Genomic DNA, 18,470 nt, shown 5'->3' on the forward strand with positions numbered 1-18,470 from the left:
AAGGACTGTAAACCAATACTACTTCAGTATCGGCAAACACCGTTCCTTTTCGTCTCTTTGGTCCATGTGCTGAATGAATCAATGTTTGGAAAGAGAACATGCGTGTGCGCATCTGGGTAAAACCATCGGCATGTGCAGCTTGATTTCGGCAGGCTCTTCTTCCTCTTGATCTTAATACTCTTCTCCTTCGCCTTCATTGCCCTCGTTCGTGCCAATTCGGGGGAAGGCTTTCTCGGAAAGGTCAAGGTATGCCGCCTCTCCAAGTGCTAGATCGCCTTTTTCCTTGAAATACTGCAGCTGCTTCTCTCCCGCCAGGCCCTCGTCTCCTAGACACCCATCAAATGCCCGCGCATCTATGAGTTCGCAGTATTCATATCTCGGAGAGCCTCCCACAACATTCTGCAAGATGGTCTTTCGTCCTTCTATTGCTTCCTGATAATGCATCCACGCGGTGAACAATTGCTGTGCATCAGTCGCATCGTCGCTACGACAGTGGCCGCGGTGGATGACGAACCCTCACTTGGGGTGATGGCGAAGTTACCTAGGTATCTAAGAATTCGAAGTGAGGTCTTTGCAGTCCTCTTGGCGTGTTCCGAAGTTCTAGTCTGTGGGCTACCTCCTGAGTGAGCTGGGATGCATTGGCAGTCAGTTGGTGTCTTGTGATCGTGCCTAGGTGGGCAATGCTGATAGCGCGAGTCAGGCTGATCACATGACGTCGCGACTTCTTTTTGTCCCGCTCGTGCAGTTCCGACATCCCACTCGCGACAACGCGCCGGCGATGCGCCCCACCCTCCATGTCCCTCTCCAAGCATGCGAAGACGTACTTGGCGAACCAGTCGAAGTACAGACACTTCAACGCGTTTAATTCTCTCGTCGAAGCGTCCATCCTCCAAAGCAGCGATGCCTCCAAATCCCGTACCCTCCGCCGCCAACCCGACAGCGTCGCCGACAAGCCAATCGCAATAAAGGACAACATCTGCACGAAGAACCTAAAGACTACTGCTTCCTCCGGGATACTCAAAGACTTCAGCAGCCCATATGACGCCACGGTGGTGAGGCTGCTGCAAGATGAAGGTGCTGTGGTGGTAGGCAAGACGAACATGGACGAATTCGGTATGGGATCGCACTCGACACATTCACACTTCGGACCAGTGAAGATGCAGAGATACAAAGGAGAGGAGGCAAGTGCGGGTGGAAGCTCAGGTGGAAGCGCGCTTGCTGTCGCGTCGTCGCAATGTTGGGCGTAAGTGTTTGACAGCCGACGAGGACGGAGTATGTGTGCTGAGACGAGCAGCGCGTTAGGTACCGATACTGGGGGGTCGGTACGGCTTCCTGCTGCATATACCGGGGTCGTTGGGTTCAAGCCGAGCTACGGACTGCTGTCGAGATGGGGCGTGATTGCCTATGCGAACTCTCTGGATACTGTCGGGATCTTTGGCAAGAACGTGGCGAGTGTGAAGAGCATTTTCTGTGAGTCTATAGAGATGTAGACCATGATTTCCACATCTCTGACTGAGTCCAGCCAAGGTCAACATCCACGATGCGCAGGATCCGACGTCCGTTCCCAACACAACCCGAGCAAAATTCCGTATAGGGAAGCGACCAACTTCGTTGAAGATAGGCATTCCTCTTGATTACAACATCGACACATTGCAGCCCGCTGTCCGAAAGGCATGGATTGACCAACTCAGACATCTGTGGAATGCTGGTCATACTTTGCACCCTATTCGGTTACCCACAACACAACAAGCACTATCAGCCTACTACGTCCTTGCGCCAGCCGAGGCATCGAGCAACCTCGCAAAGTACGATGGCGTGCGTTTCGGAAGTAGAGCCGAGGGCATCGATGGTACACCAGAAAGTGTGCTCTTTGCTAAAACCCGGGGTCAAGGTTTCGGTCCGGAGGTTCAGCGGCGTATACTCCTTGGAGCCTTTTCACTAAGCGCCCAGGCTATCGACAACTACTTCATACAAGCACAAAAGATTCGGAGGCTCGTACAACAAGATTTCAACGGGGTGTTTGCCAGTCCAAACCCGTTGCTCGATGCCGAAGAAACCGTGGCAGAAACAGAAGGAGTGGACGTGATCATATGCCCCACAGCTCCATCAACGGCACCGTCTTTGGCTGAAGTCGAGAATCAGGATCCAGTCCACTCCTACATGAACGATGTCTTCACCGTACCAGCTAGTCTTGCCGGGCTGCCAGCAATCACTCTTCCCACATTTACTCCTTACAAGGAAAAGAGCAAGAGTTCGACCGTCCCGGATTCATTCTTCAATTCTGTAGGACTGCAGATCATTGGTCAATACGGAGATGATGAACTCGTTCTGTATACTGCAGAACAGATGGAGATTTTCAGAAGTACTCCGCAGCCCAATGGCAGACCGGAAACAACCGCATGGGGCGGTGGTCTTGAATGGCTTGTGGACGAATTCCTTCAAGCGCTAGGGCCCAGACGTCTTGACGCCGGTGCTGCTATGTGTGAGATGAGCCGAACAGCGTATGTGGCCACTTTCGCTGATAAGAAGAATCCGCTTGCTGCTGAGAGGAAACAGTTTGAGGCGGTTCAATACATTCGGGGAATATGGGGTCATGTGTATGACGAAGGTCGGATATAGAAGGCAAATCGATCTATCAGCCGCACGAGGGTGAATGAGTTGCCTAGATGCATGTGATTTTCAAAGATGTAAAAGCATTTGCTCTGATACGTTCACCACCCAGTCACCACCAGTGTGTCTAATACGTAAGACCTCTCTTCTCTCTGGAGATGTCATGTCAAATGACAGAGACCATCGTTTCCATCGAGATCCTCAAAAGTGTCACTCACTCACTCAAGCACTATTGGGACTCCCAACTATAGCTCGATATTACGTACGCTCTCGCCTCACTCCAAAGACAACACATGCCTGATCCACCTCACTTACGCCGTCAATACCAGAAGTCTCGCGCTCAACATGAGCGTCACCTTCCTTGTGCGGTCCTTTGAGGACGTCAAGTCCGAACGTATCAAGGGGCGCGGTCGATGTACCGCTGGTAAGACTACCATATCATTGTATGGGCTTGGTGACAAGACATGTGGAGCCGTCCTCTGCGTGGAGGTTTGCTAGAAGATCCTAGTCACCTGGTATGTGCAACAAAGTCTGAGCGAACCGCGGCTGCCGCTCTTATGTTGATATGTTATTGCTTTCCAAGAGTTGTTGGGACCGGGTGGGTGTTTGGCATGGAGTCCACTGGCGTTAGGGGGATGACATACTTAGCAGCTACAACTCACCATGTACCGCCGCAGCCGCCATCAACTCCCGAGGTCACACGCCAACGAATTGGAAACTACGTCATATATGGGGAGTGGCTAATTGCTTAGATGCTGTTGAGTGTAGTCAAAAGATACATCTTATGATGTACCATGTCACTTGTCGTTTTCCAGGGTCCCAAGGTTTGCCTAGGTACCTAGGTAAAGTGAAATGCGAGGCTTCTCCCCACGTGTTGCCCACTAGCTGCATCATAGCTCCACTGACGGACCGTCGCGATTGGCTTCTCGGCCATACTACATTGAGCGCTACCCATCGATGCATCATCAGATCACGCGCTTGAACTTGGTGTAGATCTAGATTCTTGACTTCGGTCGCGCGTCCTTCCAGGCATATTCACATGCATGTAATTGACAGCAAAGATCCCACTGAAACAGGACACAGTTAGGAACTCGCTATTCGAGTTGTATGCACCGTACTATGATTCACATGAACATACCGCGAACTGCCAAGTCCGCAATCAGATAGTGCCCAGAAGCGGGGAATGCGTATGCAGTGCCACCACTCGATTCTGATGCAGCCAGTGGACGTTTGAGACGTAAGCACTGGATTAGGGGTCACCAACATCATCCCACGTTGGTGGTGCTGTGCCCGTGCCGTCCCATGGCTCTCAAGGCTCCAGAGCAGCGGGTCGTACCTAGGTACAAGCGATCTGCATGATGTCTCACACGTGCAGTGCGTCAACTCAAGCGCTAGAATACGGTGAGGAAGTCAAGGCCGAGGCGTCCTCTTTGTCAGTGGTCAGGCTATAGCTTCGAGCAGAGCGAAGGTGCCGTGGAGCCCGATGCACTGATACGGTTGCAGCGGCAAGTGACTCCATAGCCAATACCGTCGAGAGATGCTCGTATCAGCTTGAAGGCTGACGAAGGCTCCTCTGCAACCGGCCCGGTTGAGTATACCGGTAAGTGCGGCATATATGCGAGAGGCAGCCTAGAGCGGTACGTCTCAGCACCTAGCACACCCAGTGGGTGAGCTATCCAGCCATTCACCGGTGTTCCTCGACCAACCAGATGGTCTTCCCCTTCAAGCTGTCTGTTGTGTATGGTGTGAGACGAGCGTGGCGTACGCTTAACCGCGGGAATTCGAAGGGCGGTGGCTCTGATGGGGCGGTTAGCAGGTCGATATGTCACTCTCCATCGGACCCCACCGCCTCGCGCATGACCATTTCGAGTGACAGGGTCTCCACCGCGGCGTGGGTAGGGAGTCGTTACCAAGTCGCGGGCTGGTGGCCAGGTGCTCTATATAAGTGTCTGCCCTCAGCACCTTGATGGCTCATCACGCTCCAACACTTCCACAATCCAACCAACCAAACAATCCAACAACCCAACCAACCAATCAAAATGGCCCCCTGGTACGTCTTCCGACCGACTTTGGTGTTTGACACACGGTGGTGTGCTGCTGCTTCAGGGCTAGCGCCAGCACCGTGATGGACACTCTACTGGGAACATGGAGGGGCTCTGGCTAACAAACGAACAGCAACTGCTCCTCCTGCAAGTGCGCTGGTGACTGCTCCAGCTGCGGATGCGGATCCTGCTCCGTAAGTACATCTCGAGATATACCGACGCGGTGTCTTCCTTTCGGTCTGGAATGGCACTAACAATCCGAATAGCACTAAGCGTCAAGCTACCCTGAGCCTCGGAACTCTTCCAGCAACACTTCCATCGAGCGATTCGGAGATGGAACAATGAACACTGTTGGAAATCGGGGTGAACTGCCAATACCAAGGGCCATGACTGCTGGGAAATATTAGATGAGATATGATCATGAAATAAGGACACTCATTTGAAAACCATGTCTCCCCACGTGCTGTGAACATGTCAATGGATCTGCTTGATTTCTGAACTTACCTACTGCGGATGAAGCATCGATATTGACGCACCACAACAACACACCGAGAGGCAGGATATGCGGCGAAAAGGTGGAGACTCCAGCAATCTGTCGACTACCTTTTTCCCGGTCATGGTCTTGGCCAGCACATGTGTCGTTTTAACCGGTGTATAGTAGATCACTTGACGGGAATCGATGGGGTTCGTATCAGGGAGGAATGTAAAAACTATGTTCATACAACAAGTCAAGGTAATCATCAAGCGCTCCAACTACTTCAGATATCAAGATGCTGACGAATGTCATCACCAAGCCTCCACTCCTCATCCTTCGCCATACGATCGAGAGGGCTTTGCATGTCGTCCTCGTCACTTCTACGCGTACCACTTGTACCCGTGTCGCTGACGACTGTCACGCCACTCACACTACCGCTTGTACTCTTGCTCCGCCTCTTCTTAAACCAACTCCGTTTACTCTTTGTGCTCGCTGCATCTGTATCCGACGCTATCGATGCGGCATACTCGCGTCCATCACCCTCGACTAGAGTAGGGTCTGTACTGGATGCTACACTGAGATTGGAGGACAGCTTTGTAAGTTGATTAGGATCAAGGTCTCCGGAAGTATCAATTGGGCCAGGTTTGGGCGTGGGCATAGGCGTTGTATCTGTGGATGATGTCGATTCGACGAGCTCGGCGTCGCGATACCATTTTCGACGGCGGGTGTAACGCCCCCAACCATCTTGGCCTCTTCGTCCGTCTCTCCACTGTTGAAGTTAGAATCAGAACGTTGTACCAATTCACTCTACTTACTTTATTGTCGTAGTATATCCACGCCGAATCCTCCTTGGACGCGCCTTTGTCAGCCTTGCTGTCTTTCTCCGCGCCTTCAACCTTCCATTCACTGCCTTGCACCCACCGCCATCTCGACTGACCTCCTTCAACTTCAGGTAGTTCGAACTGTTCTTTAGGTGGAACCGGGTTCAGGTGCTCATCCGTCCAAGATGCTCGCTCGTAAGCAAGCATAGAGGATGTCCATCCGATACCTAGCCATCTTCGCTGGTTCTCATAGATGGAGAAGGTGAAGCGTACGCCTGTAGATTCGGGCCGACGCTTAGCCGCCAATGAAGCTGCAACCTCCTGCGTGCTCTTCTTTCGAGGTGGCAGAGGAGGCGCACCCTTCCTATCTACTGACACGATTTCGCCAAAGTCTAGTCCGGTTATGAAGGCGCAGGTACGTCGGACTGTTCTTGATCTCCATAGGAGGGTTCGGGTTACGCGGGCTGGCCGTGAATGCCAGCTCAGCATCACTGTGCCTACTGCTAGTACCACTCGCTTCGTAGTCAGGATATAAAAGGGCGGTAGCGTGAGTGCTATCCATAGCGGCAACACGAAGAGGATTCGGATAAACAATACGGTGAGCGCCGGACGTGTAGTAGCCGACGTCGCAGTCCTCTGCGTGGATAAGAAGTCTGTGAGGCGTAGAAAGGGATCTAGTAGGATGTTGCAGCGCGAAGTGAAGAGCTTCAGACTGTCCACAATCTCTTCCAGGCTTTTGTGATGCTTGATGTTGGTGTCCGACTCAACGCGCTTGTGCGCCTTCTGTCCCTTCTCGCCTGTCCACCCGGTCGATGACAGTGGAGAATACCTTCGCGTGTACATGCCCAGTATCAGCCCAGACACGACGATAATGGGCCCTGCGTATCTTGTCACGGCATCACCGTACATGACGACGGCCCAGAAGCTTGCAACTAGGAGAAAGCTCTCCCATGGGTCTCCGGTCGTCCATGTCACCAGCCCAGCAAACTTGTTCAGAGGTAGTATGAAGGGGTGCGAATAAGCGAGCACGCGAGTGATCTGTGGTGGTGTAGCCGCAAGTAGGGGCGACTTCTGGTGCACGAGTATGGCGGAGCGCAGTTTTGTTTGCGGTGTCGTCTGGGCTAGGTTGGCGGGAGAGAAGCTGGCATACGTCGGGTTGGAATTCGAATCACCGGTTGGCGGCGGGGACGACGCATCGTTGCTGGACCTCGAAGGGGTGGACATGTGCTGTATCCAGGGTGTTTCTATGTGGGCATGAGCATGTTGTTTGCGCAACTCGGTTTTACTTGAGTGTGGTTGCAAGTTTGGAAGTTACCAACCTAGTGCTGCCATGCATGGGGTTGTGCGTCATCGCCTGGCTGAGCAGTGGAGGCTGAGTGCCGCGCTCTTGTCAAGCCACGCTCAATTGTTATACAGGAAGGAAGCCTGCAGCGATGCACAACTGAAGCTCGAGAGATGTTGGAAACTGTCATGCAAAGTCGCACATGACGTTGTCGCCGGGAGTGATGCGGGGATCTTTGAGCATGTGAATGTCTTAGTCCGAGGGCGACTTGCGGAAGCCTCAAGGTGCCTCCCCCGGCGCCAATATCCAGAAGCACTCTGAACGAAGGGCGCACACGGGATGCATCACCGTCATTACCATGTTTGACCGGACTGCACGACTATAGCCATCGTCAGGCGCGCAGGGATACTTGCGAAGATCGCAGTTTGCGATCGTGCTGTGATTGGCTGAGATCACGTGCCAGGTGCGGAGGCATGCCGAGAGCGCGGAAGGCGACCCAGAATTTTTGGAGATGCCCTCATTGCCAACAGCACCCATCCGCCCAAGACAGACAGGCGTGGCTCTCGCATAGAATTCGACTGGAATAGCAGATTACACAGACTCTCCTTTCCTCTGTATCTCTTACAATGGTATGTTCCTACTCGCTGTCACACCGTCTGCAACTAACACGTACAGGCCCACCGCATAATAACACAAGTCGTCTTCTCCGGTGCTCGAATAATAGGTCGCGCCGTCTCCGAATCGTATCGTCAAGCCGCCGCGTCGCAGAAATATGCAGCCGCCAGCCAAGGTGGTGGAGGCAGCGGTGGCGCCTTCTCGTCTTCGAACATCACCATGGACGAAGCCTGCCAGATCCTGAACGTGGGTCCCGGAAAGATGGGAAACATCGAAATAGAGGCTGTCACGGAGCGATTCAAGAGGCTGTTCGATCTAAACGATCCGAAGAAGGGCGGAAGTTTCTATCTGCAAAGCAAAATATTGAGGGCACGAGAGAGGATAGAGAGAGAGGTGCAGGGACATCAACGGGTGGCGGAGCGCGAAAAGGAATTAAGGGAAGGGTGTAAGTACCCATGCACGCACCGCATGTGAGACACATACTGACCTGGTGCACCTACTTCTAGTCAAGCCTAAGTTTACGAAAGAAGATTGAGGTGGCTCTACATGGAGCAATCTAACTTGGCCGCGGTTCCTCTCGGTCACTCGACCTCGAGGGCGAGACACACAAACTGGACTATGCTCCTGACGAACTACACGGAGTGATGAAGGGAGAATCTGTTGCATTTTGGGCGTTGGGCATAGCGTTTGAGCCTTCTATGTTCTATGGGCACAGTAAGCGATGGCGCTTCGTCATCGAGAGTGTGGTTGGATGGGCATAAGCACGCTTCGGTCTCTCTCCACTCTCCTGCTTCTTACATTTCTTTGCGAGTGTTCAATACTGTATTATCACATGTAACGATGCCATATCCATCAATCGAAGAATACCCCACGGAAAGGTTGATTTCGATCACCACCTCGCAGCAGCAGCTGGCACAGCAGAAAGCTGTCAGAGATCAGAACCTATCTGAGTGCCCAGGTGTGGGATATCTTCATCGTACGTATACCGTCTGATGTGTAGCTTCACAAGCTTTGAGCAAGTGTCAGACATGACTGGATGTACATCTCATCCAACATTGCAAAAGCGGAGGGCGTTAGCTTCAGTAACTAACTTTGTCTACGGCTCCAAGCACTGACCAATTCAAGTTGCAGTGAACACCGGGTCCCGGTCGCGGGCACCCCACAAATTCACTGGGTCGCGCTAAGGTCTTGGCTTACTCGCATTGTCGTTGGACAAATCTTTCGCGCCTAAGACCTTTATCCCTCCGCAACCCACCGCTATCAGCACCCACCCACAACAACCACTCATCAATTGCGCGCGACAAACCCTCCTCACACTACAAACGCGACACGCCATGGGAGACTCATATCGTCCGTCGCGACCTGCGCGCGACCGCCCGCGACCACTTGTAGACCGCATGACGTTCACTGGCGGTGATGGCGACAACTACCGACCAGGCGGTGCGCGCAACGACAATCAGTCCCAGTTCACCTTCGAGTCTAGTCATCCCGCTCCCCGCTTTCCGCCTGCTAGCGATTCCAATGTGCCGCGGGGTCCTTCCGGTTCTGCATCATCAAGAAGGCGCGGTCGTGGTGGGGCCTCGCGAGGCTCGTCTCGCGCGGACGGCAGGAACAACACAAACGGATTCCGTAGGGGTGGTTTCAAAAAAGCTGCCCCACACGAGCGCGCCCTTCTGACCCATCGCGACGGCGGTAGTCCGGAACGCGCTCTAGGTGTTGCCGACGGCTCCAACCGGTTCCACAACCCAGATGACATTTCTGACGACGAAGAGGCAGATATGCAGGTAGAGAGCGCGGATTCTGCCGATGAAGATGGCGACGGCGACGCTCGCGAGCCCAAGGCAGCCCGAACGCAAACCAAACGTGCTGATGGCGATTCTGTTCCTAAATGGTCCAATCCCGACCCGTACACCGCCTTGCCGCCTCCCGATGAGACTACGGGAAAGAGAACCGACTTTGTCAAACTGATCCGGAAGGCCAAGAATCAGGAAGCCGAGAAGGCCGCTGGACACAATTCAGTTGTTGCCAACGACGATTTCATCTCGTTTGGTGACGAGGACGATGGCCGCGACGCTGTTCAAGGCTCCTTGAGCGAGTTCGCGCACATTGACAGCATTGTTGATAGGCAACAGGCTGCTGTAGCTGAACATCGGGCACCACGTCCTGCTAGAAACAACAACAAACGCAAAGCCAATTTGAGTGGTGTCGTGGACGAGTGGCTACCCGTTCCTAACGTCAATCCAACACCGTGGCTTCCCTCACGCGACCCGTATGCGCATCTCGCTAGCGAACCTGAGAAATGGTAAGTTCTCTTTATTTCCACGACTGCATCTGTGGCAGTTATGCAATACGCAGTCTACCTTGCAACGCGATTATTGGACTAACACTGTGACAGGCTCCATAACGAGATACTCGACTTCTATGACTTCGTCGCACCAAAGCCCTTCGAACACGAACAACGTAACCGGCTAGTCAACCGCGTTAACAGCGCTATGGGACAACGCAGGTTCCCTCAAGAAAACGGACGCATCTTGTGTTTCGGCTCCTTCCCTGCGGGTCTTTACTTGCCTACGGCCGACATGGATCTGGTATATGTCTCGGATAGGCATTACAATGGTGGAGAACCTGTTGTCGACATGTCTGCGAGAGGGGCCAACAAGAGTCTGCTCTACAAGGCAGCCAGACGGCTCAAAGACACAAGGTTGGCGGCCAACAACAACGCACTGGTCATCCCTGCGCGCGTTCCCATCATCAAGTTCGAAGACGAGCTCACCAGGCTTCAAGTTGACATCTCGTTCGAGAATTTGAGCGGAGTGCAGGCACAAGCGACATTTGCACAGTGGAAGCAGCAGTACCCCGACATGATATACATGGTGGCACTCATGAAGCAGTTTCTCGCCATGCATGGCTTGAATGAAGTCCATACTGGCGGGATTGGAGGGTACAGTATCATTTGCTTGATCGTCAGCTACATTCAGCATTCCCCTAAACCGGACAACCTCGGAGAATGTTTCCTAGGATTCCTCAAGTACTACGGTGACTTTGATCTATCCCGCAAACGCATTCAGATGCATCCTCCTGCTATCATTGAAAAGGTAAGTCTTCCCATGTCGCTGTGGGATGAGCAGTGGCCTCCGGCTGCTTTTCCCGCTTTCGTATGCATAGCTAACAAACGCAGACGAACTATGGTATCGATGGCCGCCCAGAAAAATATGACGGCCTGTCCATCCAGGATCCTAATCGCCCAGAGAATAACATTTCCGGTGGATCCCACAAGGTTCAGGTTGCCTTTGATGCCTTCAAAGAAGCGTACTTTACCCTCAGCGATCGTATGCAGGCCGCTCGCTCGGGACAGAATATCGGACCCAGCATTCTCGAATGCGTTTTCGGTGGCAACTACGAGACATACACCAAGCAGCGAGCCCACATGAGAAGCCTCAAGTGAGTGACGTTACGCTGGATTCATTCGGGTACCGGAGACCGTTCTGTGCGAAGCTTGGACGAAGGTTTTGTCCTATCCACTAGCTTCTCTGGGATTTCATCATTCCTTTTGCTCTGAACTTACCTCCTCTGCAGCCAGAATCGGATCAGGACAGTCATTGATAAGAAGATCGTGAGGCCCAAACATGGATTGACGACTGGGCAAAAGTCACGAAGAAAATGATTCAGGCGCAACGGAATGGAACGACGATTGTGGTCTGACGCGCCCACAACAGTTTCAGATGCCAGACAGGTGCGGTATGAGGCGGTATTGTGGCTAGGCGAGTACGAACGCTCCGGCAGGTCCACTCACCATGCGGACAGATTAGGGCGGCATGATTGTTTCCACCATTGCGCGATACCCAGAGCAATCCACGGCGCTATAGGCGTTTGACAGCTATAGACGTACAACACCCGGACGGATGCCTCATCGACCGGAACAGGCCTCGCACTACCATGTTGATCCCACCAGACCTCGACGCGGCGACACGAGCCCTCCCCGCCACCGATGTTGTCTTCTGTCCGGTTTTAATTGATCGGGAGTGACACGAGATGTCTAATCTCTATACGTTTTCCAAATCTCTGTTTCTTAGTATTGTAGCTGTCCCATGATAAAAACCGTTTTTTTTTTCGCTGTTCTTCTGCTCGCTCTTAGGAGCACCTAGATGATACTAACGATACGCTTTATGCGTGCAGTCATACCCAGCCCTGCTACTGCGAGGCGAGTCCGAAGCCTGGTCTGATGCAAGGACGTCGCATTGCGGCTTTCTACGTCAGTCCTCTCTTCAGAAATGTCGCCAGCAACGGGACGTCTTTTCTCATTGAGTAGCAGGCTTTATGCATGCGCTCGAGGAAGAAAGACTGGCCTATTTGAGCAGAAGCAAAATCACGTATAAGCTTCAACAGGCCTCAGTGGGCGTTTCACCGATCAGAGCTGGTCTGCTTGAATATGAGCAGGGTTAGAAGAACTGGATAGCGGATTACAACAAGATCAAGATTGTTGCCAGCAAGATTGATAGGCTATCAAAGCAGACGCTTTCAAAGGCAGAAGTACTCCAAATAGCGCCAGGCTAATAATGCTCGAGTTATTACATAGGAAACCCACCGTCTCCGACCCCATCAGACGCTCATCACGGCCTACGACATGACTGCATCTGCTACCATGCTCTACAACTCCTTCTTCGTCTCCATGATGGTCTCGTTCTGCGCCCTGCTGATGAGGTCCTTCGCAACCGCAGCGCTCTCCCTCCAGCTCCTCTGGCGCTGCCAGAATCTGATCTCGGCAGTACTATCCCTAAGACTGCCCTGTCTAGCTTCTTCTTCGAGACTTTTCCTAGTAATCTCGCCACCCTTCTCACTCAACCTGGGCATGTTCTGCAGCTGGCTGAGGTTCTCCTCAAAGTATTGCTTGCGTACCAGGAAGCGTTCACGACGTTCCTTCTGTAGGCCAGGAGAATCGAGTCTGGACAATACCTCGCGAACGCCCCAGCGGAAGAAGATGAAGAGGTGCTCGGAGAAGAAGACAGTTAGGAGGAGGGCCCATAGCTGAATGTTGGAAGGACTGCCGCTGGGTCCAGTGCGGTCGTTCCAGAACATGTAGACGAGAGCGGATGTAGTGAGGCTGCCCATCCAAGTGAGGAAGGAGAGAGAGTCCAGCCAGGGGCCAATGGTATCAGCGCGCCATGGGGTCGGACGTCTCATCTCAACACAGATCTTCATAGCATCGGCACGAAGCTCGATCCAGTCGTTGATGAGGAAGGAGACAGCGGTAAGTGGCCAAACCACGGAGAAGAGAGAAAGGTAACCAAATTGCACAACCATCTCACGAAGGTCGGCAGTAACATCGTAGACGTCGAGTTCAGCCTCCTTACGGACACGGTCAAGGAAGGCAGCGTCCTCAGCTGGGTCATTTTCGGTAGCAGCTGGAGTGGAACCACCGTTCTTTGCAGCCCTGTCGGATTGCATTTCCTTGTACTTAGCAAGACCACGACGCTTGAGGTAAGGAACGATAAGCTCCATGCCAAGGTTGACGACCTGGGCGGTGACTGTAAAGTATATGACTTGCTTGCGAAGACGGTCAGGGTTGATGCTCCAGCTAGAGCTTGTCGAGTTGAGGTGTAGCTGCTTCTCGTCTTCGGCGAAGGGTCGCACAGCAACATTGAAAACGTCAAGGTAGGGTACGATGACCTTGCCAAAGGGTACGTAGACGAAGGCAGTCAGGAAGATTCCCAAGTACGACATGATGAAGTTCATGACAAAGATCTTCTGAGTCAATGCTTTCTCGTACGCACCCGCGGTCTCGTAATTCTCGAACTGGGTGAGGCGTGTAGCGGCTTGCGTTAGGAGGGTGTTCAGAATAGGGTTGACGGTTGTGAGAATGCCAGTGGGAATGAATACCTGGCGGAAATTAGTTGCATTCGGATATGTAGGTCTGGAGTGATACTTACGAGAACGCTCTTGAGCGGCCCATTGTAGACCTCAGAGATGAAGACCTCAATGCCAAAGCAGGTCGCAATGACAGCTCCGAGGGAACAAGCCGCGATGATAGCGAACGGGATCTGCAGCAACTGCCTCTGGAAGCGCTTGGATGCCGGGAAGAAGCCAACCTGCTCGCCAGTGACCGGGTCGGTGATGGTCTTTTCAGGTGCAAAGTCCTTCTTCCTGACATCGATCTTGGAGACGCCCTTGACGCCCCAGCGAACGCTCAGGTCCACCTCCTGTTGTTTCCAGTATTCGGTGAAGACGGTGCACCACAGGGCGCTCGCGAGGCCGTAGATGGGCGAAAAGGAGCCGAAGAAGAGCCAGGAGAAGAAGCCGAAGCCGGCAGCGGGGATGAGGAAGGTAAAGTAGGACTGTGTGAAGGCGAAGTAGAAGGCAATCTGGGCAGGTTAGCTTATAGCCTCAGGGGCGATGTTGTGGAGACTTACCTTCTCCCCCAGACGGTTCCTGATATCATCCAAGTCCTCGGTAGTCAGGAAGTACTGCGAGGTCCACTTCTTGATCCAGTCCTTGTTGTAGGCGTGGTCGTGCAGCGCAAAGACGGATTCGACATTCTCCCACTCTCCCTCCTTGGGTGTGATGCCAGCGCCGCCTTCGGACGGAGGGTTGGTAACGAGCTGGTATATTATACGCAGTCTCTCGGCCTCGTAGAGAGGCTCTGCTTCGAGCGATTCGCGCGTAACCTTTTCGGGGGCAGCGGTTCGGACACCGTGGATCCAGTCGCGGACTCTGTTTGCGGTTTAGCCACGGTCCTTCCCAAACGCAGTAGATGCTTGCATACCTGGACCTGTACACCTCGCCAAACAGGTGCTCGTCGGAAGCGACTCTAACGAAGAGCAGGATTGAGTGCGACTCGCCATTGCGCACCTCCGTCTGCAGCCCGACGTTTGCGAGCGCCTCACAAAGCTTCTCGAACTGCGCAATAGCCTTTGTCTTGTCTGCGCGCCGATTAGGACATCAATTGGAGACGCCGCAATGGCGCAAACGTACCCGTCTTTGCAAAGCGGTAGCTGATCACGTAGTCGACGTCCAGGTTGCTCTGCAGCGCCTGTGATTTGGCCATGTCTGACGACGTGCCCGAGGTCAACAGGGCAATTTTGATGCGGTAGATGGACCAGGACAGGTTGGTGAAGTAAGGGATGGCAGCGTTGGTGCTCGTCCCCTCTTTCGGGCTCGACATGCCCAGGAAAGTTGTAAATGGGGGTTGGCCAAGCTACCGGAAGCCAAAACGTCATCGTCGCCTGCATCCCCGCCTACGCCATCCCTGCACCACATCACTGAATCTTGCACCAGACATAACCAAACAAGATCTCTGCCCATTCGACGACGTATGTCATGCTGCAGCTCCGCATTCCTTGAACTGGAAAAATTGTATAAAAGATTACTGCACCAGAACCTGGAAGAACAATAGATCTATTGGTGTGTTAGCGAGCACGCACGCTAGACCGGGAGAAGTGTACTGTAGCCTTTGCCAGTACAGCCTGGCGAACGTCTATCTCTACCGCCGAACTAAGTATACCAGTCTTTGTGCGTATGAATTTCAGTATAGCCCTTCACTGGTACGAATGAACAGCGTGCTCCAAGGTCAATAATCGACTCACATAGCTTCTTGCCGCAAGAGGTCATCTTTAACTGCAACACAGGTAGCAAGATAGCTGTTCTACTAAGTGATCTGATAGAAACCGTGCAGACCTTTAGGATGTAGTCGAATGCCTACCTGCGCTCAGACTATAATTATGTTCCGTCGATGCTCATGCTCACGATAAAGGGATTTCGAGATCTTCTCGTGCAGTCAGCACAGAACATCGATCAGTCAAACAACACATGCATCGTATTGAATTTAGCACTTAGTACCCTTAATTCTCTGACTTCCAGATGTCGCCAAGTATTTCTCGGTAAGTTTTGTGATACTGTATTCATTGTAAAGATATGGTGAACTGACTGCTGTCCCTTTCCGCGAGGCAATGTTTGCTGCCTTGGGTGTTTGTGTGAGAAGCACACCTCTTGATGTCTCGCTTGACTCTAAGCCGCTATTCGGGATATGATTGGAGAGTGTTCGGTCTTTGTATCGCGTATCCGCAGCAATGGCACTGGGGACGGCGTCTGATAGTCAAATTGTCCTCAACTAAACGATCTGTCGGATTGACGCCATTTGAGCTACCCGGTGATCCCTTGCATGAACAGCGACAGTAAAGCGCATACCAGTACTCCTATCCAAAAAAAAAGAGGCGATTCTTGGACGAATGAGACAGACAACCACTTGACCGGGGGGGGGGCGTATTCCATGGTGTTTGGAGCTTGTTGCATAACACTGCATGCACTACTTCCGACCACCAGCCGCATCCGCCCACGTTGATATGCAAGGCCGGTGTTCGTGTTTGCTTGTGGGAGGTTCCCGCTGCAACGGGCAGATATAGGCAAGTCTGCCTTGTGAGGCAGCCTTAGGCAAACTTCAGGCTTTCAGGCACTCACGCACGGAATTTACCCCTCCTTCGTGGGACGACGTTCACAAAGAGGGGTATTCTGGAAATTTGCTCTGTTGTAGAATTACTAGGTGTATTTGCTCAGAAACCAGTGAGTGAAACTACCGTCGTTACCAGTCGTAAACGTATAGAGAAGAGTGAAAAAGGAACAAGAAATGTCCAGCTATCATCGGCCCAAGAAGTCTATGGCTGAACTTGGAGAACTGCATGCAAATATCCACCCAACCGCTTTATTCAATATAGAGCCATGCAGAACAGGGGGTATCATCGTGCGTATGCAGAAGCGACCCGTAAATAAGGATATCGAACCACCAACGCCCATGATGACACCACCTCCCAGAGCATACAGATAGCACCACCCAATCAACGCCCGAAATCGTATCGTTAAACGTATCAAATTGATGGATTACGACGACCCCATCGACTGGTCCACCCGTGAAGCACACTGCGCCTCTGTAGAAACTAGCCGCGCCCAGCTATTTTTGATGTATCCCCTTAGAAGTAAAGTCCCATCGGCGATTGATAGCTCCCATAGTGGCCTTGAGTATTCCTGTGCCGGTGAGCTCAGCGTTCCCGTCACCAGTGAAAGGCACCGTGTCGACGATGTCCCGAGGAACTCCCAAGCCCTGGCTCTGTGCCATTCCGATAAGGCCATCATCAAGTTGCATGAGATGCTCCCTTGCACCAGGCTCTTTTCCGACCTGGAAAAATTGAATGCCAAGTTGGTGTGGTATTGCCCCCTCATGGTCGAGCTTCCTGGCGGCGTTGATGATGGGAGTTTCAAGATCATCGGATGGCACGCCATCGGTGATGACGATGATATTCATGGGCTTGATACTCTTGTCGAGCATGAATCGCTCGAGATAGGACTTGAGAATCTTGTTCAGGCGCTGACCAGTCGGTGTTGCGCCCCTGGGACGCACTGTCTGAAAGATCTCGATGACGGTACTCGCCGATGTGACGTTTTTGTAAATGCTAGAATCGGGGTGGTTGAGGAAGTAGATGTCGATTCCGTCCGCATCACGCTTGGTGCAAATCGGTGCGATCACTTCTAGAGCCTTGCCAGTCTCCTTCCAAGAGCGGCCGGCCATGGATCCAGAATCATCGATTAGAAAGACTGTATCGAAGGTTCGAAGGAAGTCATACGGATCGTCTTCTTCGATATCGGTAGTCGGGGTTGGATGTACTGCGGGGGCATTCTGAGCTGGGCCTGGTGTATACGCCGGCGGGGCATCGCGGTTAGAACTAAAGGGATTCATGCTTGAGCTATCTGGCAAAACGTCAGCTTCAGGAAGAGCAATCGTAAAGTGTATGTATTATGTGGGGTAGTGCTTACTGGGCCTTCGTGTAGCAGGTGACGCCGAGTCAAACGGGCCAGGGTATGAGAACGGTGTAAGGCCACTGTCGCGGGATGCAGAGTTTCTCTTGTTCACCGGTGCAGCTGTAGGCGCATTACCAAGCATCTGTCCAGCGCCTTCTGTGTCCCGTGGGTTATAGCTGTTGGTCGACTTGGAAGACTTGCGGGTCGAAAAGGTCTTCTTCAATTTGTCAAACATACTTCCAGACTTTGGTGATAATGGGTAGTGTTGAATGCAGGGAGTGACAGCGTAGGATAGAGAGTTGGCGTTGTCGAAATACTGCACGGTGGAAAGTGAGACAGACATTGGAGCAGTGGCCAACGTTAAAGTGGGTCTGAACAAACGGTAAGGACAGGTGAAAGCTAGTTTGAGAAGATTACCGGTGTCCTGGTGGAATAGAAGTGATGTTCCGTGGTTCAGTGAATCTATATACTATTCACAACGAACACGATGCGAAAAGTTCATATGCGCCTTGTGTGTGCCTTACTATCGGCCTTGACCATCGATGTATTAGGAATGGAAGGAGCATTTCGGGTAGCCGCAAACAGAAGTCATGGTGCTGCGCACAAGCTCAGGCTGATTGCATAGCCACCACAGTCTACGCTTAGACCCAATCACACCGCGACGTGACTCTTGCATAGCCGAGCAAACCTTTCAAGAGTCGGCTCGCAACCATTAACTGTTCAAAGAACGAACCACGAGTAGAGAATGGGAAAAGAACCACTGCACGCAGTTCAATGAACATGCATCACAAGGGTGCAGGTACCGGGTTAACAAAGCGGGTCAGGCTGTCCCTTATCCAGCG

At 52.6% G+C, this 18,470-nt stretch overlaps 6 protein-coding genes across 6 annotated transcripts; 3 read left to right on the forward strand and 3 right to left on the reverse strand.

The window, feature by feature from the left end:
- Positions 1–794: 794 nt before the first annotated feature.
- On the forward strand, positions 795–2,619 carry J4E78_002098 (uncharacterized protein; the record flags this gene model as incomplete). Its single annotated transcript, XM_049362748.1, has 3 exons — positions 795–1,243; positions 1,295–1,470; positions 1,523–2,619. 3 exons carry the CDS (start codon positions 795–797, stop codon positions 2,617–2,619), a joined length of 1,722 nt encoding a protein of 573 aa, XP_049225340.1.
- Positions 2,620–5,410: 2,791 nt separating this feature from the next.
- J4E78_002099 (uncharacterized protein) lies at positions 5,411–7,172 on the reverse strand (the record flags this gene model as incomplete). Its single annotated transcript, XM_049362749.1, has 2 exons — positions 5,411–5,896; positions 5,943–7,172. The coding sequence occupies 2 exons, from the start codon at positions 7,170–7,172 to the stop codon at positions 5,411–5,413; spliced, it is 1,716 nt and encodes a 571-aa protein (XP_049225341.1).
- A 684-nt stretch (positions 7,173–7,856) lies between these two features.
- Positions 7,857–8,380, forward strand: J4E78_002100 (uncharacterized protein; the record flags this gene model as incomplete). Its single annotated transcript, XM_049362750.1, has 3 exons — positions 7,857–7,859; positions 7,906–8,290; positions 8,352–8,380. The coding sequence occupies 3 exons, from the start codon at positions 7,857–7,859 to the stop codon at positions 8,378–8,380; spliced, it is 417 nt and encodes a 138-aa protein (XP_049225342.1).
- A 799-nt stretch (positions 8,381–9,179) lies between these two features.
- J4E78_002101 (uncharacterized protein) lies at positions 9,180–11,290 on the forward strand (the record flags this gene model as incomplete). The annotated part of the gene is made up of 3 exons (XM_049362751.1): positions 9,180–10,147; positions 10,241–10,940; positions 11,024–11,290. The coding sequence occupies 3 exons, from the start codon at positions 9,180–9,182 to the stop codon at positions 11,288–11,290; spliced, it is 1,935 nt and encodes a 644-aa protein (XP_049225343.1).
- Positions 11,291–12,492: 1,202 nt separating this feature from the next.
- On the reverse strand, positions 12,493–15,004 carry J4E78_002102 (uncharacterized protein; the record flags this gene model as incomplete). Its single annotated transcript, XM_049362752.1, has 5 exons — positions 12,493–13,722; positions 13,773–14,204; positions 14,253–14,553; positions 14,606–14,762; positions 14,815–15,004. The coding sequence occupies 5 exons, from the start codon at positions 15,002–15,004 to the stop codon at positions 12,493–12,495; spliced, it is 2,310 nt and encodes a 769-aa protein (XP_049225344.1).
- A 1,779-nt stretch (positions 15,005–16,783) lies between these two features.
- J4E78_002103 (uncharacterized protein) lies at positions 16,784–17,971 on the reverse strand (the record flags this gene model as incomplete). The annotated part of the gene is made up of 2 exons (XM_049362753.1): positions 16,784–17,511; positions 17,644–17,971. The coding sequence occupies 2 exons, from the start codon at positions 17,969–17,971 to the stop codon at positions 16,784–16,786; spliced, it is 1,056 nt and encodes a 351-aa protein (XP_049225345.1).
- Positions 17,972–18,470: the final 499 nt, after the last annotated feature.

The sequence above is a fragment of the Alternaria triticimaculans genome, assembly GCF_023758025.1.
Source record: "Alternaria triticimaculans strain BMP 0046 chromosome Unknown scaffold_2, whole genome shotgun sequence".
NCBI lineage: Eukaryota > Fungi > Ascomycota > Dothideomycetes > Pleosporales > Pleosporaceae > Alternaria > Alternaria triticimaculans.